We start from the raw sequence: 22943 nt of genomic DNA, 5'->3' as shown, positions 1-22943 counted from the left end.
CTTTGCAGTATGATTCTATCCATCTCCTCAGGAAGAACAGTGGTAGATTGTTTTACTGTTTATACTGAGGAGAGATTCCTCCATAAAAAGGTATTTAGTTATTAGCTCATGATGACTTTGAAATAGTATTAGGAAATATTTAAGAAACTTTTTTTTATTACCATCTGTAATCTCTTACTTTTTATGCTTTAATCAAATAGGTACTTACAAGCAGATATAGAAGCCTTTGACATCAGAGAACTGACACCCAAATTTGATGTGATTCTTCTTGAACCACCTTTAGAAGAATATTACAGAGAGACCGGCATCACTGCTAATGAAAAATGCTGGACTTGGGATGATGTATGATGAAACTTTCTACATTGTAATGAATTATTTATTTTTCAAATGAATATATCTTTATTTGATCAGAGAGTAATATTATAAATACTGTTTTAGGAATTATAAATATAGATTTATACTATATATTATGGCTGAAGATGTAAGGTACAGTAACAAATATTATAGTATCTTTGGTCTTTCTTTTTGAGGCAGAAGTTGAGCAGGGAATAAGTAAGTTGTCTGTAGAAGCCTTAAAATTCCAATCTTAGAGTCCTTGGATGTAAAGCTAGAAATAAATCTAAAAACAGATTGAATGGTTGATAGCTTTCTGTATTTGATTAGTTTCAGTGAATGTCAGAGTATTCACACACATATATATATTGGCATAATTTTTACTCGTTAAAGAACTTAGAGTATAATAGATTTAAAGTATATATAATCTCAATCTTATACAGTTGCAGTAAAATTCTGTTTTCCTAAATAAAAGTAAACTGATAGCTTCAGTGAGTTACATAAAGTAATCTGTTTTTATTGGTCAATAACAAAAATAGCAAATATATATTTATTGAGTACCACTCTGTACTAGGCAACTAGGTACTAGAAATTCAAAGATGAATGAGACTTAGTATTTGGCCTTAAGGAGCACATAGTTGAATGGGATAAGCAATGACTTAAACAGATAATTTCAGTATCATTTTGTTAGTTCAGTAATAGAGGACTGCATAAACTGATCTGAAAAAAAACCTGACCAAGTTGAGGAAGCTGGGGGACATGAAGAGAAAGTGATGCATGAACCGATTAGCTAGAATTGGCCACTGAGAATGGGCTGGGCTAGGAATTCCAAGCTGAAGACACAGCAAGAGCAGGAGGCAAAGAGGTGAGAATGAAGGTCTGTCTGTATGTTGATTGTGTTGAAACACAGATGGAGACTGTCTAGAGATGCTGTCTTCTTAGAAGCTTGGACTTTATCCTGAAGGCATTGGGAATCTTTGAGGGGCTTTAACCAGTTTAGTAAAATGGTCTAATTAGTGTGTGGAGAAGGATGGTCCAGAGCAAATGAAGACTGGAGAGGAAAGAGCAGGTAGAAGACTGTTGCAGTAGTCTGGTTAGGAGATGAAGGTTCCCTGAATTAGGGTGATGGTAGTAAGGACAGAAAGGTGATAAATTCAGTAATGTTTTGTAGGTATGTCTGGTGAGATCTAGTGACTGGGATGAGGGAAAGAGGTAAGGATGCGCAGAAGTTTGAGTCTTGGGATAAATGGGTTCAGTTATCACTGGCAGAGAGTCAGTTTAAGAAGAGGAGCAGGATTAGAGAGATTAGGATATGCTTAATGTGTTGATTAGAGCTATATGAGAGACATTCAAGTAGAGATTGTAATAGGAGTATGCAAGTTAACAGAAAGATCTGGCCATCTCAAAAGACAGATTTTAAAGGGTTAGCATATTAAACCTATGAGAATAAACGACTGTGTCTTGAGATAGTGTCTCAATTAGGATACAATGTGAATTTTCAGTAAAGCCTCAGGAAACTTAACATTTAAGAGTCACATAGGAAAGATGTGAAAAGATGAGTGAGGTGAATCAAGACAGTTTGAATGTCATGGAAGCCAAGGACATAAAGAACTTCCCTAATTGAGGAGGAACATGTGATCAAAAGCGCTGAACACAGAAGAGAGGTAAGGAAGGCAATGGACTGAAACTCTGTAAACTGATGTTTCACAGGAATCTGCTTTGAATCCTTGCATATCCCCTTCTGAGTTAAGTCTTTACTATTGTTAGTATTACTTACTCTTCAAGGTATGACTTCAATTTTTCTTCCTTAAAGCTTTTCCTATCAGCTTCAATACCTCTGTCACATTTATTTACATGTTTATTTTATTTTACAAGTTTTTCCTCTCCTCTGATAAGTATAATCTGTGTTTATTGTTGAAACACAGAAATATATAGTATCCCCAAAACTTAAGGTTAAAGATGTAGTGCTGTTGATATTTAGGGCTGAGAGGTTTTCCAGATAGGTTTTACAAGTTAATAATCTTTCTGATAGTGTTTAAGAAATATCTCTTTTTCCTCATCAAAATTAATATAGAAAATAATCTTTTTCAATTTAGGCAAAAGAAAATTGAAAAATTAATCTTATTATGTCTATGATTAGTAGTTAGGTTGAACTTTATTTTCTCTGGCCCATCTCTAAGATTGGGTCAGTGAAATCTAAGAGTTTAAATTTTGTATGATAAACTAATAGAGTTTTTGTAATAAAGAAATTCTATTTTATATGCATATTGCAAAGTTTTGTCCGGAGCCGTAAGAACTCTAAGCTCTTAACCTTTATGTAGTAATAACCTAAAGAAAGTGCCAATAGCTAAATATAAATTTAAAAAGTGTGTGAGTTTCTCAGATATTCTTTTTCACGTCAGTGGAGGTCAGTGGGTTTTAGTTAAGAATATAAGCACTTACTTAAAATACCAATATTTAGTATTTATAAGTGTAATGTCTAGAGTTATTTGCTTACTGTTCTTCACTGTGTGCCATCACTTACCTTAGCTCTGCCATGTATAAATGTGTGTGGGCATATATATGTGTCTGTGCGTATTAATGTTTATTCATATTCTTATGAGAATATTAGATCAGGCGTTACATCAAGACAAAATTGGAAGTGTAAAACTGAATAGGTTTATGCCTATTGTAATTTATTTCCACTGTCATCCTGGTTGGCCCTGAAAAAATTTACTTAAAAAAAAAATTGTAGTCATATTCAGGTCACTGTGGTATTACTAGATGGGATCCCCTCACTGGGCCAATTAATAATGCCTGCTCTGACTCTGGCCATAAAGTTGAGCTTTTTTCTATTACTCAGGCTCAATCAGAGCAACATGAAAAGTTTCAGCAAAGGAAGAAAAAATTTTCCCACAATTATGGGATGGATTTTTATAGATAACACCACTCTATGGTAATTTAGGTTTAAAGTCTCCTCTGTGTTGGAAACAGATTGGGGTTTCTGCTCAGAAACGATTAACAGGATTCCTGTTACACAGACTAAAAGTATGCGTTTGTGTCCTCTTGACTAGCTGGTGGGGTGTCTGTGTGTCCCAAGGCCTCTGCCTTTTGCATCTTGCCTTCTTTGCTGTAATTCTCCGTGAACTTGGACCTGCGTTCCTTTTGCCACTTAAAATCCCTTCTGCTCATCTAGCTTGAGCCCGTTCTCCAGAGGCTGCTGATGAAGAGCGGACCCTTTTGTTCTTTTTGAATTTCTTTTTGGTTGTGCTGGTCTTCATTGCTGTTTGAGGGCTTTCTCTAGTTGCAGCGAGCAGGGGCTCCTCTCTAGATGTGGCGCGCTGGCTTCTCATCGCAGTGGCTTCTAGGCTCTTGGACTCCATAGTTGTGGCACAAGGGCTTTAGCAGCCTCTCGGCGTGTGGATTCTTCCTGGGGGCAGGGATCGAGCCTGTGTCCCCAGCACTGGCAAGTGGATTCCTGTCCACTGTACCACCAGGGAAGTCCTTTTCTCTATTTTAAGGGATCTAGTAGTCACCATTATCGGCAAGTTTAAAAGGGAGGTTTATGAAAGCTTGGAAAGTTCTCATAGGCACCATCTTTTGCTTATTTATAGCTCCCAGGAGAAGGAAATGGCAACCCACTCCAGTATTCTTGCCTGGAGAATCCTGTGGATGGAGGAGCCTGGTGGGCTACTGTCCGTAGGGTCACACAGAGTTGGACACGACTGAAGCGACTTAGCATGCGTGCATGCATCATCCTCAAATAATGTTTCTTTTACCTAGATAAGTTATAGGTGATATGGTTTTGAGGCACTCAGGTAAAAGTTAAAGAACTTCCCTTGTAGTCCAGTGGTTAAGACTCTGCGCTTCCTCTGTGGGGAATGTGGGTTCCATCCTTGGTTAGGAAGGTTCCACATGCCCATGAGGTGTGGTCAAAGAAAAAAATTAAGGGAAAAAAAATTTCTTTAAGTTAAAATTTCCTTAATACATGTAACTAATAAGTACTAGCTTGAGCCATGGTCCGTGGAACTTGTTAGCTGTAGAATAAGGAAGTAGTAGAATAAGAATACCATATAAAATGATTGCTTTTGTAGTCATTTATACACACTATGGTAGTCCCCAAATGTAGAGATTTAATTATTAAAGATTTTTTTTTTAATTGAGATACTCAACACATACAAAGCCAACAATTATAGACTATTTTTTTTACATTTCAGACCTAAAGTGATCATTACAATGAAATGTGTATATTGATTTATTTTATTTAGAATTGTTCTTCTGGAAACCATGTCCTCTACAAACATTTGTGGTTATGTTTTATTTTAAGTTTGCCCCTAACTTTGAGGTAATTTAATCCCTTTTCTTTTCAGTTTCTTTTTCTGTAAATGGTAACAGCTTGCTCTAAAGCTATACCTTATAAAATTCCATAATTCTATAAATATAGTTTCCTATAAACTTTTCATATAAAATCAAGTGTATCTATGTGCATGTGTTCATCTGTATTAATACAGATGTATTAATACAGTTGTATTAATACAGATGTATTAATACAGCTGTATTAATACAGCTGTATTAATACAGGAAAAAACCGATAAGAACAAATTTTAAGTTTAAAATATATTTTCCATTGTATTTCCTAATGAAAATTAGTATATTTAAAGAACACATATACTATAAGTGAAAAGGAAAGTCAAGTCGCTCAGTCATGTCTGACTCTTTGCAACCCCATGGACTGTAGCCTACCAGGCTCCTCCATCCATGGGATTTCCCAGGCAAGGGTACTGGAGTGGGTTGCCATTTCCTTTTCCAGGGCATCTTCCTGACCCAAGGATCAAACCCACTTCTCCCACATTGCAGGCGACACTTTACCATCTGAACCACCAGGGAAGCATATGTTATAAGTATTATATAAACATATACTATAAGTCCTGATAAATTTCAGTGCTTGTTCTTTTGGATTTAGAATAAATGGGAAACAAGATACTTGAGTGCAGTACTGTTTTGGTTTCTTCCAGATTATGAAGTTAGAAATTGATGAGATTGCAGCACCTCGATCATTTATTTTTCTCTGGTGTGGTTCTGGGGAAGGACTGGACCTTGGAAGAGTGGTAAGATGGTGTTTTTTTTTTTTTTTTTTTTTTTAAGTGTTTTTTTATAATTCATAAGAAACAACAGTATGTTGTATAAAAAATTTGAAGATTACTGTTACATTATTCTTCATTTCTTAAATAGTACTCAAATATTCAGAAGGAAAAACTGTTTTAAAAAGAATATGTAAAAAATTTTAAAAATTAAAAAAAATAAAAAGAATATGTAAAAGACAGTACCCCTTAGTCAGTTAACTAGCTTTCAGGATGAAAAATCAAACTGCGATTTACTACAACTGCAGGAAGAGAACAGTTTAGAGATTTGAAATTGAATTGCAGCTCAGAAACAGGCAGCTTACTGTTGTATACTGTCCATTATTAGTAGCTAAAATGTATTCTTCTGAGTAGCCTTATCTCATGAATTCCAAATGTAAGCCAAATCGTGTTGAATAAATAACACAGCATCTAGGACACATAGTTTGAAGGGATGAATGAGAGTGAGAAAGACATTTATTATCTCAGTTTATTTTAGGTCCCTTATGTTTATCATATTCGGAACTTTTTTTGTTTCTTTGGTTGGAGTATTTTGAATTTCTAAATGGAAACAAAATACTAAAAGCTTTTTTTTTTTTAATACTGGTAGCTTTGTGGCTAGTTTTGGTCTCAGATCTGCTATCCAGCAGTGAAACTTTGGGTAAAGAGGTGTTTACTCTTGTGTGTTTCAGTTTCCTCACTTGTTATGGGATAATATTTACATTTTTAGGACATATTATTAATACTTGATATACTACCAAGATCTCATTTAATCCTGGTAATTTTAGGAGGTGTCCATTTGACAGGTGAAGAATTTAAGTAAGATTATATTGAGGTAAATTTGTGCTCAAATCCTGAAGTTCTGCAGTTGCTTTGTATTTTTTGTATAAATAGCAAGTTTGAGATTGTTGGATCACATCATTGCTTCTGTCATTTATTAACTCCATGGTAAGACTAAAATTGTATACTAGGAATCTTGTTTTATTGCTGGTATCTCCCTAAGATGCTGTAAAAAAATCTAAGAAAATAGAAACACACCATATGTTTTTATAGGTATATTGGTGCATTTTATAGGTATATTACCCTTTTTAGATCAAATATCTAGCTTTGGGCTTTTCTCCTACCCCCCAGATTAGCTTGAAATTGATTAGGAGGCTTTATCTTATTTGTTTATGCATCAGTTTATCATACTAGTGAAAGCAGATTTTGGCCCAAAATCATTACAGAAATAATACAGCATGAGAAATACTCATGAACTTGTGCTAAGTTGATTAGGGCATGTTGGATTTAGGCCCTTGTGATACTTCATGAATATCCCGTGCTAAACAAATATTTGGCAACAGGAACAGATAGTGATTGTGATTTTTGAGATTTTAAGTTAAAAATCTAAGTTCCATTTTGAGGTGTATCTCAGTTTATATAATGAAAAGTTCATATGTTTTATGCTGCACTGTGTCTTTTTTGTACTTGATCATAGTGCCAACAGAATTGCACTGCACAATTTACTTAATTCCTCCTATTTTGTGCTTAGTCAGTTAGGGGTAAGGACTATATCTTACTCATGTTTTTAATCCCAGCAGCTAGCCAACACTTACATATGGTAGGGCTCAAAATGCTACTCTGGGTACTCACTTAGTTGGTTTTTGTTATATGTTCGTATATAACAGATTCTAAGACACTAAGATTCAAACCTCTCTATTGTCTAGGTTACATAAAGCTTAAAGTAAAGTTTTATCTTATAAAGAAATATACAGACAATTGTAAGTCTTTGGATTTTTGAGGTTTAGTATTAAATATATAAAAATAACATTTTACAAGACTCATTTGAAAGGAAGTTACTGATTAGAACTTCTCAACAGTTCTTAGCTTTATCAGAAGATAGAAAATTGAGGTGGCAAGAACATTTACCTTTTGAATTAGTTTTTGATTAAAGAAGGGCTGATTGTTCTCTTATTTAAAAGTCACTTTCTGTTGATTACAGTGGAAGGTAGTATAAAGAATTGGAGTATTATATAGTCTTTTCCATGTTTTGATATTATATGTTTTTATAATGGCTGTATATTTAAAGACAAGTATTTTTTTCTGTTTCTACAGTAATACAAAATTACTATGACATCTTGGAATTTAGTGTCTCAAACCTCTAGGAAGTTTTTAATGCTGGTTGATTAAGTATTGTTTATTTCCTTTAGCTAAGGATTTTTTAAAAATTCTCTTATTTCTAGTGTTTACGCAAGTGGGGTTACAGAAGATGTGAAGATATTTGTTGGATTAAAACCAATAAAAACAATCCTGGGAAAACTAAGACTTTAGATCCAAAGGCCGTCTTCCAGAGAACAAAGGTATTGTCTTTACTGCTTTCTTCTCTATATTTTAATTATTTTCTCTCAAGCTTTTACAAATGACTCCATGCTGTTTAATTCATTTTGGTGGAAAGGTTCTTCTCTCAGACTTGCACAGATGGCATTGAGCATTAAAGTAACACAGCCAAGTTCATTTAAAAAATTTTATTCACTCAGAGAAGCCTGTGCTGTGCTGGAGAAGTTACTGTGTATTCCCGTAGTATAGTATATCCTATACTACTGTCATTCTCAGTCAGATGTGGGCTTTTGGTACTTCTGACCCCCATATTTTTTCCTTTCTCTGGACTCAGAAAAAAGAAATGGCAGCAAGACTCATAGCTGGCCAGCTGAGATGAATATTTCTCTCCTCTTCCCTTCTTTTTTCTGGGCTTCCCTGATAGTTCAGTTGGTAAAGAATCCTCCTGCAATGCAGGAGACCCCAGTTTGATTCCTGGGTTGGGAAGATTCCCTGGAGAAAGGGATAAGCTACCCAATCCAGGATTCTTGGGCTTCTCTGGTGGCTCAGCTGGTAAAGAATCCACCCGCAATGCCGGAGACCCTATTTCGATTCCTGAGTTGGGAAGGGCCCTGGAGAAGGGAAAGGCTACCCACTCCAGTATTCTGGCCTGGAGAATTCCATGGACAGAGGGACTTTCACTTTCCCTTCTTTTTTCTACATAAGAACCTGAACAAGAAGCCCTGAGAACCTCTGATTCATAGAACCGCCCTCCTAGTTATCAGGGTTCAACAGTTTGTCCTCCAGCCTTTCACTCTTCTGGGAGCTTCAGGGGGAGGGTCTTTTTGAAGTCTTTCTTGGGCTAGAAATTCTTTTTGAAGGGAATCCAAGCCATCCTTGTTATTATTAGTTCATAGAGTCTAGTGAGATTAAATTTATTTAAACTTTACCATGTTGTCCAGATTAAATAGACGTCAAAAAATAACAAAAAAAGAAATTGTTTGACTTTCACATTTATGTATGTTGAGTATTTTAAGTTTGTATCCTTGCTTAAAGTCTTCTCTCCATTTGAAAAGGCTTACACTTTGTGTACAGATGGGGTCGCACAGAGTCGGACACGACTGAAGCGACTTAGCAGCAGCAGCAGCATGTGAGGCCCGATGTAACATCAGATTCTGAACTCAAGTGCCATGTTTCCATAAATTCTGGAAACAAGTTACTATCAAGAGTTGCAGAGGAAAAGATCCCACAGTCACTGACTCAGTTATCTAAAATGTGATGGCCCTGAGTTTAATGTCTAGCTTCCCTGCCAATCTTCAAAGGTCCAGAGATCCAGGTTTTTCCTATTGTGTTTTTGCCCATAAAACTATATCCCAAAGATTCAGAGAAATGAATATTGTTTTGGAATTTGAAATGTGAAATGTTGTGCAATATGACTGTTTATGAAAAGAGATTAATTGGCCTGTTTTTATTGTTACTTAGGAACACTGCCTTATGGGGATCAAAGGAACTGTAAAGCGTAGCACAGACGGGGACTTCATTCATGCTAATGTTGATATTGACTTGATTATCACAGAAGAACCTGAAATTGGCAATATAGAAAAGCCTGTAGAAATTTTTCATATAATTGAACATTTTTGTCTTGGTAGAAGACGCCTTCATCTGTTTGGAAGAGATAGTACAATTCGACCAGGTAAGATCTCAGTGGGGGGAAATGTTAAAAGTTCCTTGAGATATAAATGTTAAGAAAGAGTACACAGTGCTTTGTAAAATAAAATGCTTACGACACATTTGACCCCTCTTCTTGCTGTATTTCAAGTATACTAAGCTCAGTCTTGTCTCAGTACTCTTTCAGGGTCCTCTTTCCTATCATTCTCATCCTGACAGACCTTTTCTCACAACACTGCCTAAATTAGCCAGTTTCACAGTACTGTCCAGACCTCCCACCACTCTTTCCCTCATAGCACTACTATTATCTGAATTAGAGAATCATTTGGGCATGTTTATAGTCAATCTCTTTAGCACTGCAGTCTCACGGAAAGCAAAGACTATCTTATTATTTTCTTCTTTTGAACCAGCATTTAGGTTATTAAGTAAATACTGTGTTGAAGAAATGCATAATGGACATTTGGTCCACACCAAAAGGTTCTTGATATTTGGCCCTGTCCAAAATCATTTGGCAGAGACCAGATTTGCTCAGGTTTCAAGGACCTTTTGGCATGAACAAAATGTCTTACTTTTTAGATAGCACTAAATGTCTGCTAACCAAATGATCCTATAGAAAATAACCATACATTTGTGAAATATATGGTATATCTCAGCCTTGTTAGTACTTGGCTTGTCTCCTTACATATATCATGATACTGTTTTATCAAAACTTTAACTTCTTTACTAAATCTGTATAATGTGAATTTACAATTTTGAAAAAAATGAGTAGAAAATAATTAAGCTGTTACAGACTGGAATTCTCTTTCAGAGGGCACAGCTTTTGTTTACAAAGTATTGTTGAACTAATTATACATTCTGTTTCTTCTCGGAAAATATAAAAGTTACTTTTAAGGACATTGCATCATTCAATCACAGTATATAAAATCAACCTGTTTAGTTTTACCTGTGCTAGAAATGTTGTTTAAAGCTGAAAGGAGCCAGGATCTTATTTATTTTAAATAGTCTACATTTTATACAAAGTAAAAGTTGAAGAAGGTACAGTGGAATAATTGGCCTTCAAAGTACCTAAGAATTTAGAAGAAACTGATGTTCATTCTAAAAAAAGTAACCCTTAAAGTTGCGGTAGGTATAATGGGATCCCTTCTTCCTACCTCCACCCCAGACTCGTCAGCTATTCTCTGTGGGTGTGCTTTAGTGAACACAGAAATATCTTTGTTTGTAGAAACTGGTCTTAAATTTCATAAACTTCTGTAAAATGATAAAGAGAAAAATAAAAGCGCATTCTCTTTACAAAGAAATATTTTGCGTGTGAAATGTTTTTTCTCTGTGGCTTAGGTTTAGAGAAAATGTTTTCTGTATTTAAAAGTTTAATGGTTTTTCTCCTGGCAGTTTGTTATTTAGAATTGCATTGCTAAAGTTGTCAATTATCATTGCTTTTTGGCTTAATATTGTGGTCAAATAATATGTATCATAAAATACCACTAATTTGTAATTTGCTTTGACCGAATTTAGATGACTGAAAATAATGTAAATTTTTTGTTGTTGGTTGTAGTATTTGTGTATGTTGTTTCTGTCAGCCATGTCTTTACTGATTTTTTTTAACTATTCTATGAGAAAGGTATGTTTAAATCTATTAAGATTATGGGTTTGTGGTTCTGTTTGGTGGTCAGTTTTGAATTTATGTCTATTCAAGATTGTTATTAGATGTATTTAAATGTAGGACTTTTATGCCTTCCTAGTAGATTGATGCTCTTAATATTATGAACTGTCCTTCTTAATCCAGTTTCTTAACTTTAAATCCTACTTCATCTAACATTATTACAGTGATTCCAGCTTTTTTTTGGTTTGTGTTTGCTCTGCATATTATTTCCATCCTTTATTTTCAGTCTTCCATATCCTTTAACATACCTCTTGTGATCAAACACAGGTAGTTTTCATTAAATAGGTAGATTTAATCTTTATCTTTGAATTGGGTTTTTTTTAAATAATTGATTGCTCCCTTTCCCATGTTTGTTGTTTGTTTTTTTTTGGCTGAGAGACATAGGATCTCAGTTCGCAACCAGGAATTTATCCCGTGCCCCTTGCTTTGGAAGTGTGGAATCCTGACCACTGGACCACCAGGGAAGTCCCTTAATTGAATTGTTTGGTGGTGGTGGTGGTGGTGGTGGTGGTTTAGTTGCTAAGTCATGTCCAACTCTTGCAACTCCATGAACTGTAGCCCGCAAGGCTCCTCTGTCCATGGGATTCTCCAGGCAAGAATACTGGAGTGGGTTGCTGTTTCCTTCCCCAAGGGATCTTCCCAACACAAGGACTGAACACTAACCTCCTGCATTGCAGGCGGCAGATTGTTGACCAACTGAGCTACGAGTCAAGTCTATATTTAATGTAATTTCTTTTTAAGAAATGTTTCTTTTTATTTATTCTTGGCTGTGCTGGGTCTTTGTTGCTGCACAGACTTTTCAGCTAGTAGGGGCTACTCTAGTTATGGCGCACAAGCTTCTCATTTGAGTGGATTTTCTTGTGAAATAGAGGCTCTAGAGCAAGAGAACTTCAGTAGTTCTGGCATGTGGCCTCAGTAGCCGCAGTTTCTAGAATACAGGCTCAGTAATTGCAAACAGGCTTAGTTGTCCCCCAGCATGTATGATCTTCCAGGATCAAGGGCAAATTCGTGTCTCCTGCATTGGCGTGGGGTTTCTTTACCACTGAGCCACTAAGAAAACCTTTAGTATAATTTCTGATATTTGTGGTTGTTCAGTTGCTCAGTCATGTCTGACTCTTTGTGACCCCATGGACTGCAGCACCCCAGGTTTCCCTGTCCTTCACTATTTCCTGGAGTTTGCTCAAACTCAAGTCCATTGAGTTGGTGATGCCCTCGAACCATCTCATCCCCTTCTCCTCCTACCTTCAATCTTTCCCAGCATCAGGGCCTTTTCCAGTGAGTTGGCTCTTTGCATCAAGTGGCCCAAGTATTCAAGCTTCAGTTTCAGCATCAATTCTTCCAAATTTAAGGTTGATTTCTTTTAGAATTGACTGGTTTGATCTCCTTCCAGTCCAAGGGACTCTAAAGAGTCTTCTACAGCACCACGATTCAAAAGCATGAATTCTCTGGCCCTCAGCCTTGTTTATGGTCCAACTCTCACATCTGTATATGATTACTGGAAAAATCATACCTTTGATTATACAGACCTTTGTCAGCAAAGCAATGTCTCTGCTTTTTAATATGCTGTCTAGGTTTGTCATAGCTTTTCTTCCAAAGAGCAAGTGTCTTTAAATTTCATGTCTGTAGCCATCATCCACGGTGATTTTGGAGACAGTCTGTCACTGTTTCCACTGTTTCCCCATCTATTTGCCATGAAGTGAGGGGACCAGATGCCACGATCTTAGCTTTCTGAATGTTGAGCTTAAAGCCAGCTTTTTCACTCTCTCAGTTCCTCTTCGCTTTCTGCCATAAGGGTGGTGTCATCTGCATATCTGAGGTATTGACATTTCTCCCGGCAGTCTTGATTCCAGCTTGTGCTTCATCCAATCCAGCATTTCTTATGATGTACTCTGCATATAAGTTAAATAAACAGGGTGACAATGTACAGCCTTGACATAGTCATTTCCCAGTTTTGATCCAGTCTGTTGTTCCATGTCCAGTTCTAACAGTTGCTTCTTAACCTGCAGACAGGTTTCTCAGGAGGCAGGTAAGGTGGTCTGGTATCCCATCTCTTAAGAATTTTCCACAGTTTGCTGTGATCCACACAGTAAAGACTGTAGTGTTGTCATTGAAGCAGAAGTAGATGTTTTTCTGGAACTCTCTTGCTTTTTCTGTGATCTACTAGATGTTGGCAATGTGATCTCTGGTTCCTCTTCCTTTCCTAAATTTACTTTGTACATCTGGAAGTTCTTGGTTCACATTCTGTTGCAGCCTAGCTTGAAGGATTTTGAGCATTACTTTGCTTGCATGTGAAATGAGTGCAATTGTGTGGTAGTTTGAACATTCTTTGGCGTTGCCCTTCTTTGGGATTGGAATGAAAACCGACCTTTTCCAGTCCTGTGGCCGCTGCTGAGTTTTCCATCCTTGCTGGCATATTGAGTGCAGCACTTTCACAGCATCACTTTTTAGAATTTGAAATAGCTCAGCTGGAATTCTATCACCTCCACTAGCTTGGTTCATATTAATGCTTCCTAAGGCCCACTTGTCTTCACACTCTAGGATTTCTGGTTCTAGGTGAGTGATCACACCATTGTGGTTATCCAGGTCATTAAGACCTTTTTTGTACAGTTCTTCAGTGTATTCTTGCCACTTATATCTCTTCTGCTTCTGTAAGGTCCATACTGTTTCTGTCCTTTATTGTGCCCATGTTTGCATGAAATGTTCCTTTGGTATCTCAGATTTTCTTGAAGAGATCTCTAGTCTTTCTCATTCTATTTTCCTCTATTTCTTTGCATTGAACACTGAGGAAGGCCTTCTTACCTCTCCTTGCTCTTCTTTGGAATTCTGCATTCAGATGGGTATATCTTTCCTTTTCTCCTTTGACTTTTGCTTCTTTTCTTTTCTTGGCTATTTGTAAGGCCTCCTCAAACAACCATTTTGCCTTGTTGCATTTCTTTTTCTTGGGGATGGTTTTAACCACTGCCTCCCTATATAGTGTTAGGAACCTCTATCCATAGTTCTATACGCTGTATCAGATCTGATCCCTTGAATCTATTTGTCACTTCCACTGTATAATAGTAAGGCATTTGATTTAGGTCATACCTGAATGGCCTAGTGGTTTCCCCTACTTTCTTCAATTTAAGTCTGAATTTTGCAATAAGGAGTTCATGATCTGAGCCACAGTCAGCTCCTGGTCTTGTTTTTGCTGACTGTATAGAGCTTCTCCATCTTTGTCTGCAAAGAATACAATCAATCTGATTTCAGTGTTGACCATCTGGTGACATCAATGTATAGGGTTGTCTCGTGTTGTTGGAGGAGGGTGTTTGCTATGACCACCTTAATGTTTGCTTTACATTGGTACCACCTGTTCTGTGTCCCCTTTTCTCTCATTTCTTTTGGATTAAGTATTCTTATATTATTCAGTGTTTCTTTTTTATTAACTTCTTAGATATTCTTTTATTGTTCCTTCACTGGTTTTCTTGGAAATTGCAGCATGTACCCTTGAATTATTAAATCCTAAATTAAAGTAGCATATTGGTTTTTTAAAAGGGTAGGGATGCTATGGTTTAAACTTCATAGTTTCTTTAGTCTTTTAAAAGCAATTTTTCTCTATATATACAGTCATGCCTGAGTTTTACACACATACTAGATACACAGCTACAGAATGAACTTTGAGTTGTTGAGACTTCTGCTGTACATATACATGAACATCTTGTTTGGAGGTTTAGTAGATGGTTTTACTCTCTTATCAAAGTAAAATATTTTGGCAACAGAGCTTGTGGCAAGCAAATATTTCCTCTTCACTGGCTTAAGAGAAAGTAATATGACTAGATGCTCAGCTGGAGTTGTGTGTTTTTCAGAAAGTGTAGATGTCCATAGATATTGAATATTAAGATTATGGCTGTAGTGTTTGAGGAAATAAGGAACAGATTTTTATCTTCCATCATTAACCTTGGTACTCATAAATAGCTCTTGAATCTGGGAACAATCTCCAGTGGGAACTGCTATTTAAAGGAAGTAGAAAACTTTAAAGAAACAGCAAAGCTATTTGAACAATAAAAGGGAACATCAAACAGATGGTAATCTTTAATAATTGAAAAGTCAGTGTAACAACATTAAAGAAAATTTTCAAGAGGAAAAAAGATTCAGCCTCATTACTTCCAAGAAGTATTATTTTTTTGCATAATACTTTCCAGTCCTATTGTGCATACAGATTTTTACATAACTGTGTCATTCATCATTTTGTATTTTTCTCAATATTATGTCAAAATATATGTCAAAATTATTTCTACATTTAAGTAATTAGTTATAATGCTTTTAATGGCTTTATAGCATTATTTTATGGAGAAGGCAATGGCACCCCACTCCAGTACTCTTGGCTGGAAAATCCCATGGATGGAGGACCCTGGTGGGCTGCAGTCCATGGGGTGGCTAAGAGTCGGACAGGACTGAGCGACTTCACTTTCACTTTTCACTTTCCTGCATTGGAGAAGGAAATGGCAAGCCACTCCAGTATTCTTGCCTGGAGAATCCCAGGGACGGGGGAGCCTGGTGGGCTGCTGCCTCTGGGGTTGCACAGAGTCAGACACGACTGAAGCGACTTAGCAGCAGCAGCATTATTTTAAGTTTTTTTTTTTTAATGTGAGTGGAAGAACCTAAGGAGTAGAGAGAGTAGATAATTATTAAGTATAGCTACAGATATAAGCCTAAACAGCAACTGAAATAAAAATACAAATTTTGGTGCCAATTTGTATTTATAATATTCTATAACTATAACATAATGGGAATTTTCTCCATTCATTTAGCTACCCACTTTATATTATACATTATATCTCTGATACCCTTCTATCTATATCTATACCAGTTGTACAAAGTCTTAGAGGTTTAGATTTTATTTTTTGCTTGTAAACTACTATCTGATTCTTTATCTTTGCCCATTCTTGCACAAATTATTTTAGTATTAAGAAGGAGTATCCACTTGGGAAAATTATGTAGTAGGAAGTTAACCATGTAAGTAATAATAATAGGAGCAATTGAGAGAAGTCTGTTCAAGAGACTATAATCTATTTGGGTCAAATCCTCAAATACATTTCTTCCTCAAGGAGGTAGTCTAAGGTATATAACACATACCAAAGGAATCCTCTTTATTATTGCTTTAAAGATTAAAGATTGATATATATATCATATTCACTGAAGCCAAGCTAATTCAAACTTACTTGGCTCTTAGAAATTAAGGATTAGAAATTTTAATAGAACACTGTTGCAGTGAAGAATTTGTGAGTGGGAGGCAGCATCCCTTGCAGGTTACTTTGTAAAGGTTTACATGTCTTATTTATGTAGGGCAATATAGCATGAAAGAGACAATATTAACTATTTTTATTAAATCTTCGAATTTTTTCTTACCTCTTGCTGGTGCATTGTGTTCCACAGCACCATATGTATAGCAGAAAATGAACCAAAAGCAAGTAAGTCTCATAGGTTCAATTGTGAGACCACATAGGTGTGCAGTGTGTTCTTTCATCTCATTTTTATCAAGGTGTCTACTTGATGAGACATGAAAGGCATCATATGGTTTTGTCTGTTATTTTTCTCCAGATATTACAGATGTTACCTGTGCACTGTTAGACAATTTAAATGATGAACAGTTTTGTACCAAAAAAGGCTACTACATTTTAGAATGTGACCCTAGTAAAACATTTTGCATTTTATCATGGACCTAATAGTCTAAGAAATAATCTTGATAAGGCAGAAATCGTGTGAGATTAATTTTTCAGGTGAAGAACCTAATTCTTAGAGATTCCTCGACCTGCCCTAATGATCAGGAATCGCCACATGCAGGGAACCTCAAAGCACGAGGTCTCCATCAGGCATTTATAGTTAATTTGTAGTTCTTCTCGTTGCAGATACAATGTAATCAAACAGAAACCATCCTTATAAGGAAAATTATCTAGCAATGAAGTTGACAAAACCTATGGAAATATAATATGTAATGGAAATTCAGAAAGATACTCATTTCATTAAGATACATGTTTAAAGTGGATGTTGAAGGATGGAATTTTCACCAGGTTGACAGGATAGAAAAAATTATAGGCACAAGGTAGAGACCAGTGTGCAAACAGTTAACTATAGTGGTTCATTGTTTCAGCAGTGCGATTAGAAAGCTAGTTCAGACCTCATTGTATAAGGCTTCCGATTCCATGTTACTGAATTCTGGCTTAGTGGAAAGCCCAGAAGGTTGTGCAGAGAAGGAATGTGGTTTCAGCTTTGCTTTAGGCTTTCCACTTTTAGAGGGAGGAGAGGTTGGGAAAGCATTACAGTATACATGTATGTCTGTTATATGTGTAGGGGACAAAACTAGTAGAAAAATAAAAACTCTAAGGGTGGCAGCAGAAATGGAAAGATGGTAACAAGTAGGAGCAGCATGGTAGTAGGTTGAATTTCTAAGACCTGCCAGCTGGGTTAATGTGGTTGGAAGAGAAGAAGCAAAAGTTAGTTCCAGGATGTTAGTCAGAAAACTGGAACCTACTTGTAGAAAAATTTCTACAAGTAGGAAGGTAACGTAAAATTTAATAAATTTTCACTAAACCAGAACTCAGTGTAGTGTCTTAATATTTTCTAAATCCTATTCTCACAGAATGTGAAATATGGATGGAGATGATGATTATATTATAAAAGTTACAGTTTAAGAGGAAAAACAAAACAAAATATATATATATGAAATCAAAGACCATAGTTAAATGCCATGTGTTCTATGTAAAATATCAATATTGGGTAAGTGATAGGGACATCTTTGGAAATACACTGGAGATTTGAAATGGCTCCTAAAGATCAGTAAGAGAATTGGGGGTGAAAAAAAGGTTAATCTTTTTTCCCCTCCGTTTCAGGGTGGCTTACAGTTGGACCAACTCTTACAAATAGTAACTACAATGCAGAAACGTATGCATCCTACTTCAGTGCCCCGAATTCCTATTTGACTGGATGTACAGAGGAAATTGAGAGACTTCGACCAAAATCACCTCCTCCCAAATCTAAATCTGATCGGGGAGGTGGAGCTCCCAGAGGAGGCGGAAGAGGTGGCACATCTGCTGGCCGTGGGCGAGAGAGAAATCGATCTAACTTCCGAGGAGAAAGAGGTGGCTTCAGGGGGGGCCGTGGAGGAGCACACAGAGGTGGCTTTCCACCTCGATAGTTTTTAGGACACTGATCCTATTAATGCCTCTTCACCTTCTTTCTGATAGTTTGAATTTCACCCAGGATATGTTTAGAACTTTGTTCCAGCTTGCACTTTGCTTTAGTTTCTCTAAGCTACAGGAATATTTTAATCAACCTCCCTTGCAGTTGTCATTGTCTCGTTTTATTCAGGGTAAATGAGTCATCCTGTCTTTTGTCCTGTGCATGTAACCAAACAGACTGGAACAACACAAATACCTTCGCTTTCAGAAACTGAATTTAGTCTAATTACAAAGGCTTTTGCTTTTTAGGAATAAAGTGAGCAGTGAAAAAGACCCAGTCTGAAGTATCATGGGTGCTGACAGTAGTTGATCATGGGCATCCCACCACTGCTGTCACAGCAAATGGGAAGCTGTTTGCAGCCTTGATGGAGTGGAGTTGGGACAGATGGTAAACTTCTCTTAGGGTTTCAACATTTTCTCATTGAAACAATAAAAGAGACTTTTTTTCTTTCTTTTTGAAAAATCTTAAGTAAACTCGTGTAATTTGATCACAGAAGAAATTAAGAGATTTGAAACAAAAACCTCCTCCCAGGTCTAAATCTGATCAGGGAGGTGGAGCCGCTGGGTGGGCAGAGAGGAGGTAGAGCCTATAGGCATACTTTATTTACAAAGAGGAAAAAAAGTGCTCATTATAATCTCAGTTATGCAGCTACCGATGACTGTTACTCATGCTTCCTAAGAAGCTGACGAGGACAAATAGCCAAGTAGCTAAGGACAATAAAACTTTGGTGTGATCTTGGATTGACTTTCAAAGCAGTTTCATATTCCTTAGCAAAATAAAAGAATTGGAAGCAACAGATACACCTGGTTATCAGGTGCTTGGTTTAAACATTTTGGGGAATAAAGTACTTGGTGATGGGAAAATGACATGCATCTTTAAACTTGTTGTGGAGAAAAGGTAAAACCAGTTACAGAAAACCCTCAACTTAAGAAGAGAGCTTGGAAAAATGGAACTGCAGTTGCCTTCTAAGGGACTGGTTTTCCAGATAAGTTGTATGAGATTTTATATTGTCATTTCTATACTGTCACTCATGTTTTGCATGAATCTGCTGAATGAAATAATACCATTATTGTTGACAAATATATTTTTTATTTTATGTATGATTTTTCTAATGAAACTTTAAACCTTTGAACTTTGAGAGTCTCTTTTCTGTGAGTGGAATTGTCGTCGTTACCAAATGAAAAAGGATTGACCTCAGATGAGACTGTTCTCTTGGTCTGTGAGTAGCCCTTCTGTGCTTTTCATTGGCTCACAAAATGAGGTTATGTTATATCCTTTAAAGACTCAGTTTTTAGATAGGGACTGAATTATAGGAATATGCTTGAGATCCTTAAAAGCCTGATGAATTTTACTTGCTCAACCTGTTAGAGCTTTCTAATACAGGTAGCATTTGACTAATGTTCTTCTTGATGTAGATATGATGTGGAACTGTTGGTTAAAATTTTTACTGAAATGGTGGTACATTTTCAGCTTCAGTAATTAGAAGTTACCAGAGAGAGAACTCTATTTGTTAAAGTGACCTGGGAATGAAGAAGACAGATACTCAGTTGCCCAATGGGAGTCCTTAGACACACCAGCTAGGGAGTGACTCTGTCCTTTAAATAGGACTCTAGCCTGGTCCCTGCTCTGGGTCAGCTAGAACAGAGTTCGTGGTGGGGAATACCATACCCAAACACTACTGAACCATCTTAGACCAGGTAATTGTCACGATGTCAGTCAAAGTGTAGAATGAGACAGCACAGTGCATGAGGCGTCAGACGTTTTAGTGGTGGATCAAGTGTGGAGTCAGACTTGGTAGCTGGGCCGCATATCCAGAGTTGCAGTGGGAATCAGGGCTGTACTAGCTAATACTTTGGTAAGTAGAAGAGCCACCTCCTATAAGTCCTTAGCTCATAAAAACTATATACCTCTCTTATTTGTAAACCGAGTAATTGTTATGCCACAGTTTCATTTTAAATTGATGGGATCGTAATGGTTGGATGCCTGGGACAGCACACTGTAACTAAGAATGATTCCTTTGCATGTCTCTTAAAATACTTTCTACCCATTTTAGTTGTTAATTAACTTACAATGTTCTGATTACAGCAGCTTATTTTTAAAACCTGTACTTTTTTTCATTCTGAACTTAAGAACATAAGATTTAGTCTATAGTTCTAGATTTTATTGATTTAATATAATTTTTATTAACTTGACAAAATGATGGCCCATTTATTCTAAGTGATAGTCTTTGATCGGAAAGTCTCTTTTTGTGTGCGCTGTTAAAAACATAAGCTTTTGTGTATAAGAAAGGCTTTTCTTGGAACAGTCCTGTATAATCTTGGGGTCCATATAGGACATTAGCATTATCTTTGATGTTCAGTGATAGGGACTGAACTGATAGGGAGTTAAGTATATGCTGTCAGTTTTTAAGCTATAAACCTAGGACTCCCCAGGAGGTTAGAACATTTATCTGGCAAATTGAACCCATTGAAGATTCCATTTCTGAAAAGTCACATTTGCTTCTGCTCTCAAGACCCCCAGTCAGCTACTCATGAATATTGTTAGGTATAATGCACAGAGAAAATACTACCTCATTTAATCTAGATGTTCTTTTTCTGTAAACCCTTTTTTTAGAATTTGACGAAATATTAAAATGATCAGTTTGAGTCTGTGTTATAGTTCTTTTATAACTAGAGGGGCTGATGAACAATGAAATCAAATAAGGTAGGTTTTTTCCCAAAAATACTTAAAAAAAATTAAATTTGAAGTCAGTGATGTAAAATGCATATAGAAGTTACATATATAATGTGAATCAGTGAAGCAAGCCATGAGTTCATTTTATAGTGGAATGGTGACTGCAACCATGAAATTAAAAGATGCTTGCTCCTTGGAAGGAAAGCTATGACCAACCTAGACAGCATATTAAAAAGCAGAGACATTATTTTGCCAACAAAGGTCCGTCTAGTCAAGGCTATGGTTTTTCTAGTAGTCATGTATGGATGTGAGAGTTGGACTGTGAAGAAAGCTGAGTACAGAAGAATTGATGCTGTTGAACTGTGGTGTTGGAGAAGACTCTTGAGAGTCCCTTGGACTGCAAGGAGATCCAACCAGTCCATCCTAAAGGAGGTCAGTCCTGGGTGTTCATTGGAAGGACTGATGTTGGAGCTGAAACTTCAATACTTTGGCCACCGGATGCGAAGAGCTGACTCATTGGAAAAGACCCTGATGCTGGGAAAGATTGAGGGCAGGAGGAGAAAAGGATGACAGAGGATGAGATGGTTGGATGGCATCACTGACTCAATGGACATGAGTTTGGGTAAACTCCGGGAGTTGGTGATGGACAGGGACGCCTGGCATGCTGCGGTCCATGGGGTCGCAAAGAGTCAGACCACGACTGAGCGACTGAACTGAACTGAATTCTTTTTTTAGACATTTTGAGTGACTTTCACAATGCTATTTGCATATTTAATACAGGACTATTTACTTTCATTTACTGTCTCCCTTTTGTCCTGTCTTTGCTGCTTTCCCACATGGGTGGATTTTCTTAGCTCCTCTCTAAGAAAAGGGAGCAGAACAGAGCACCTTAATAAGTAGTCATTGACTTGATCTCAAGGCTGTGGAGATCTGAGAGAGAGGTGGCAACACAGCTCATGGGTAAGGCAGACATCATACCCAACGCCAACTGATTGTCACCACAGAGGGAGGACGGTAAGTCTGAAACCAGTTCATGTGAAATCTCCCTAGATGTTGGCAGTTAAAACACTTTGTGTCCTTTGCTTACATTTTCCTTTCAAAGAACTGAAATTTTTAAAAATTAGTTTGGCTAGCTAAATTCTGCATACATTTTAAATTCTGGCTTCTAAATACTGTTATCAAATTTACTTAAAGAGGAAGAAAAAAATTTACTTGATTTGGACAGGAAACATTCACTTCGAGAATGTTGTTGGTACACTTTGAAACACACTAAAGAGATTGCAGACATGGACTAATGCTTTAAAGTTGGATATAGGGGTGTGACTGCAGCCATTCATCTGTCCAGTGGAGGGAATGTGGAGGCTAGGCCTGTTTGCCACACCTCCTTATAGAACCCCACATCTGCCTCAGCTTTTAACTTAGAGTTACAGCTGTTAATGTCATAAAAGAGTACATCATCATTCTGTGGGGTTTTTTGCATGGTTTTTTAAAGTAGAGGACAAAATGTCAAACTATTTTGCTAGGATACCCAGTTCTTTTTTTTGCTAGGATATCCAGTTTATGCTGGATAAATTTCCAGGGTAATCGCTTGGATGTCTTAAGGAATTTGTTGTCATTTTATAGGTTTGTGCTTTTCAAGATGGTTGGTACATACTTTGATATCAAGTACAAGGAGAGAGTTTGGATGTAATGATATTGCCCATGATTCAGATAAGCTGCACAGGTAGAGGGATTATTTTGCCTTGTCCAAAAAGCAAGGTATATGTAGTGGTAAATAGGATCTCAAGAGTCTAGCTTACTTTTCTACTGCTATATCTTACTGAAATAAAAATCTTAACAGCATATAAGCATGATTAAGAGTATTATGCTTATAAAAATAATTCCAAAGCAAAATTTCAGAAACTATAAGCGCCCATGTAAGCTTGTCAGCTAATTGACTCTCTGAATTTTATTTTATTCTGTTAAGTATTTGTTCATTTGGCTGCGTCAGGTCTGAGTTGTGG

General features: G+C 36.7%; 1 protein-coding gene across 1 annotated transcript in view; it reads left to right on the top strand.

Moving 5' to 3' along the window:
* The window catches only part of METTL14 (methyltransferase like 14), a 40497-nt gene extending 19585 nt beyond the window's left edge, over positions 1-20912 (top strand). Inside the window, exons 7-11 of the mRNA XM_027543734.1 lie at positions 201-342; positions 5328-5420; positions 7655-7771; positions 9210-9420; positions 17919-20912. Coding sequence (XP_027399535.1) covers positions 201-342; positions 5328-5420; positions 7655-7771; positions 9210-9420; positions 17919-18223 — 868 coding nt within the window. The 3' untranslated portion in view covers positions 18224-20912. The remainder of the gene's footprint in view (positions 1-200; positions 343-5327; positions 5421-7654; positions 7772-9209; positions 9421-17918) is intronic.
* Positions 20913-22943: the final 2031 nt, after the last annotated feature.

Source organism: Bos indicus x Bos taurus, chromosome 6 (assembly GCF_003369695.1).
Source record: "Bos indicus x Bos taurus breed Angus x Brahman F1 hybrid chromosome 6, Bos_hybrid_MaternalHap_v2.0, whole genome shotgun sequence".
Lineage (NCBI taxonomy): Eukaryota > Metazoa > Chordata > Mammalia > Artiodactyla > Bovidae > Bos > Bos indicus x Bos taurus.
The sequence above is the reverse complement of the archived record's forward strand: the minus strand, read 5'-3'. Positions and strand labels throughout refer to the sequence as shown.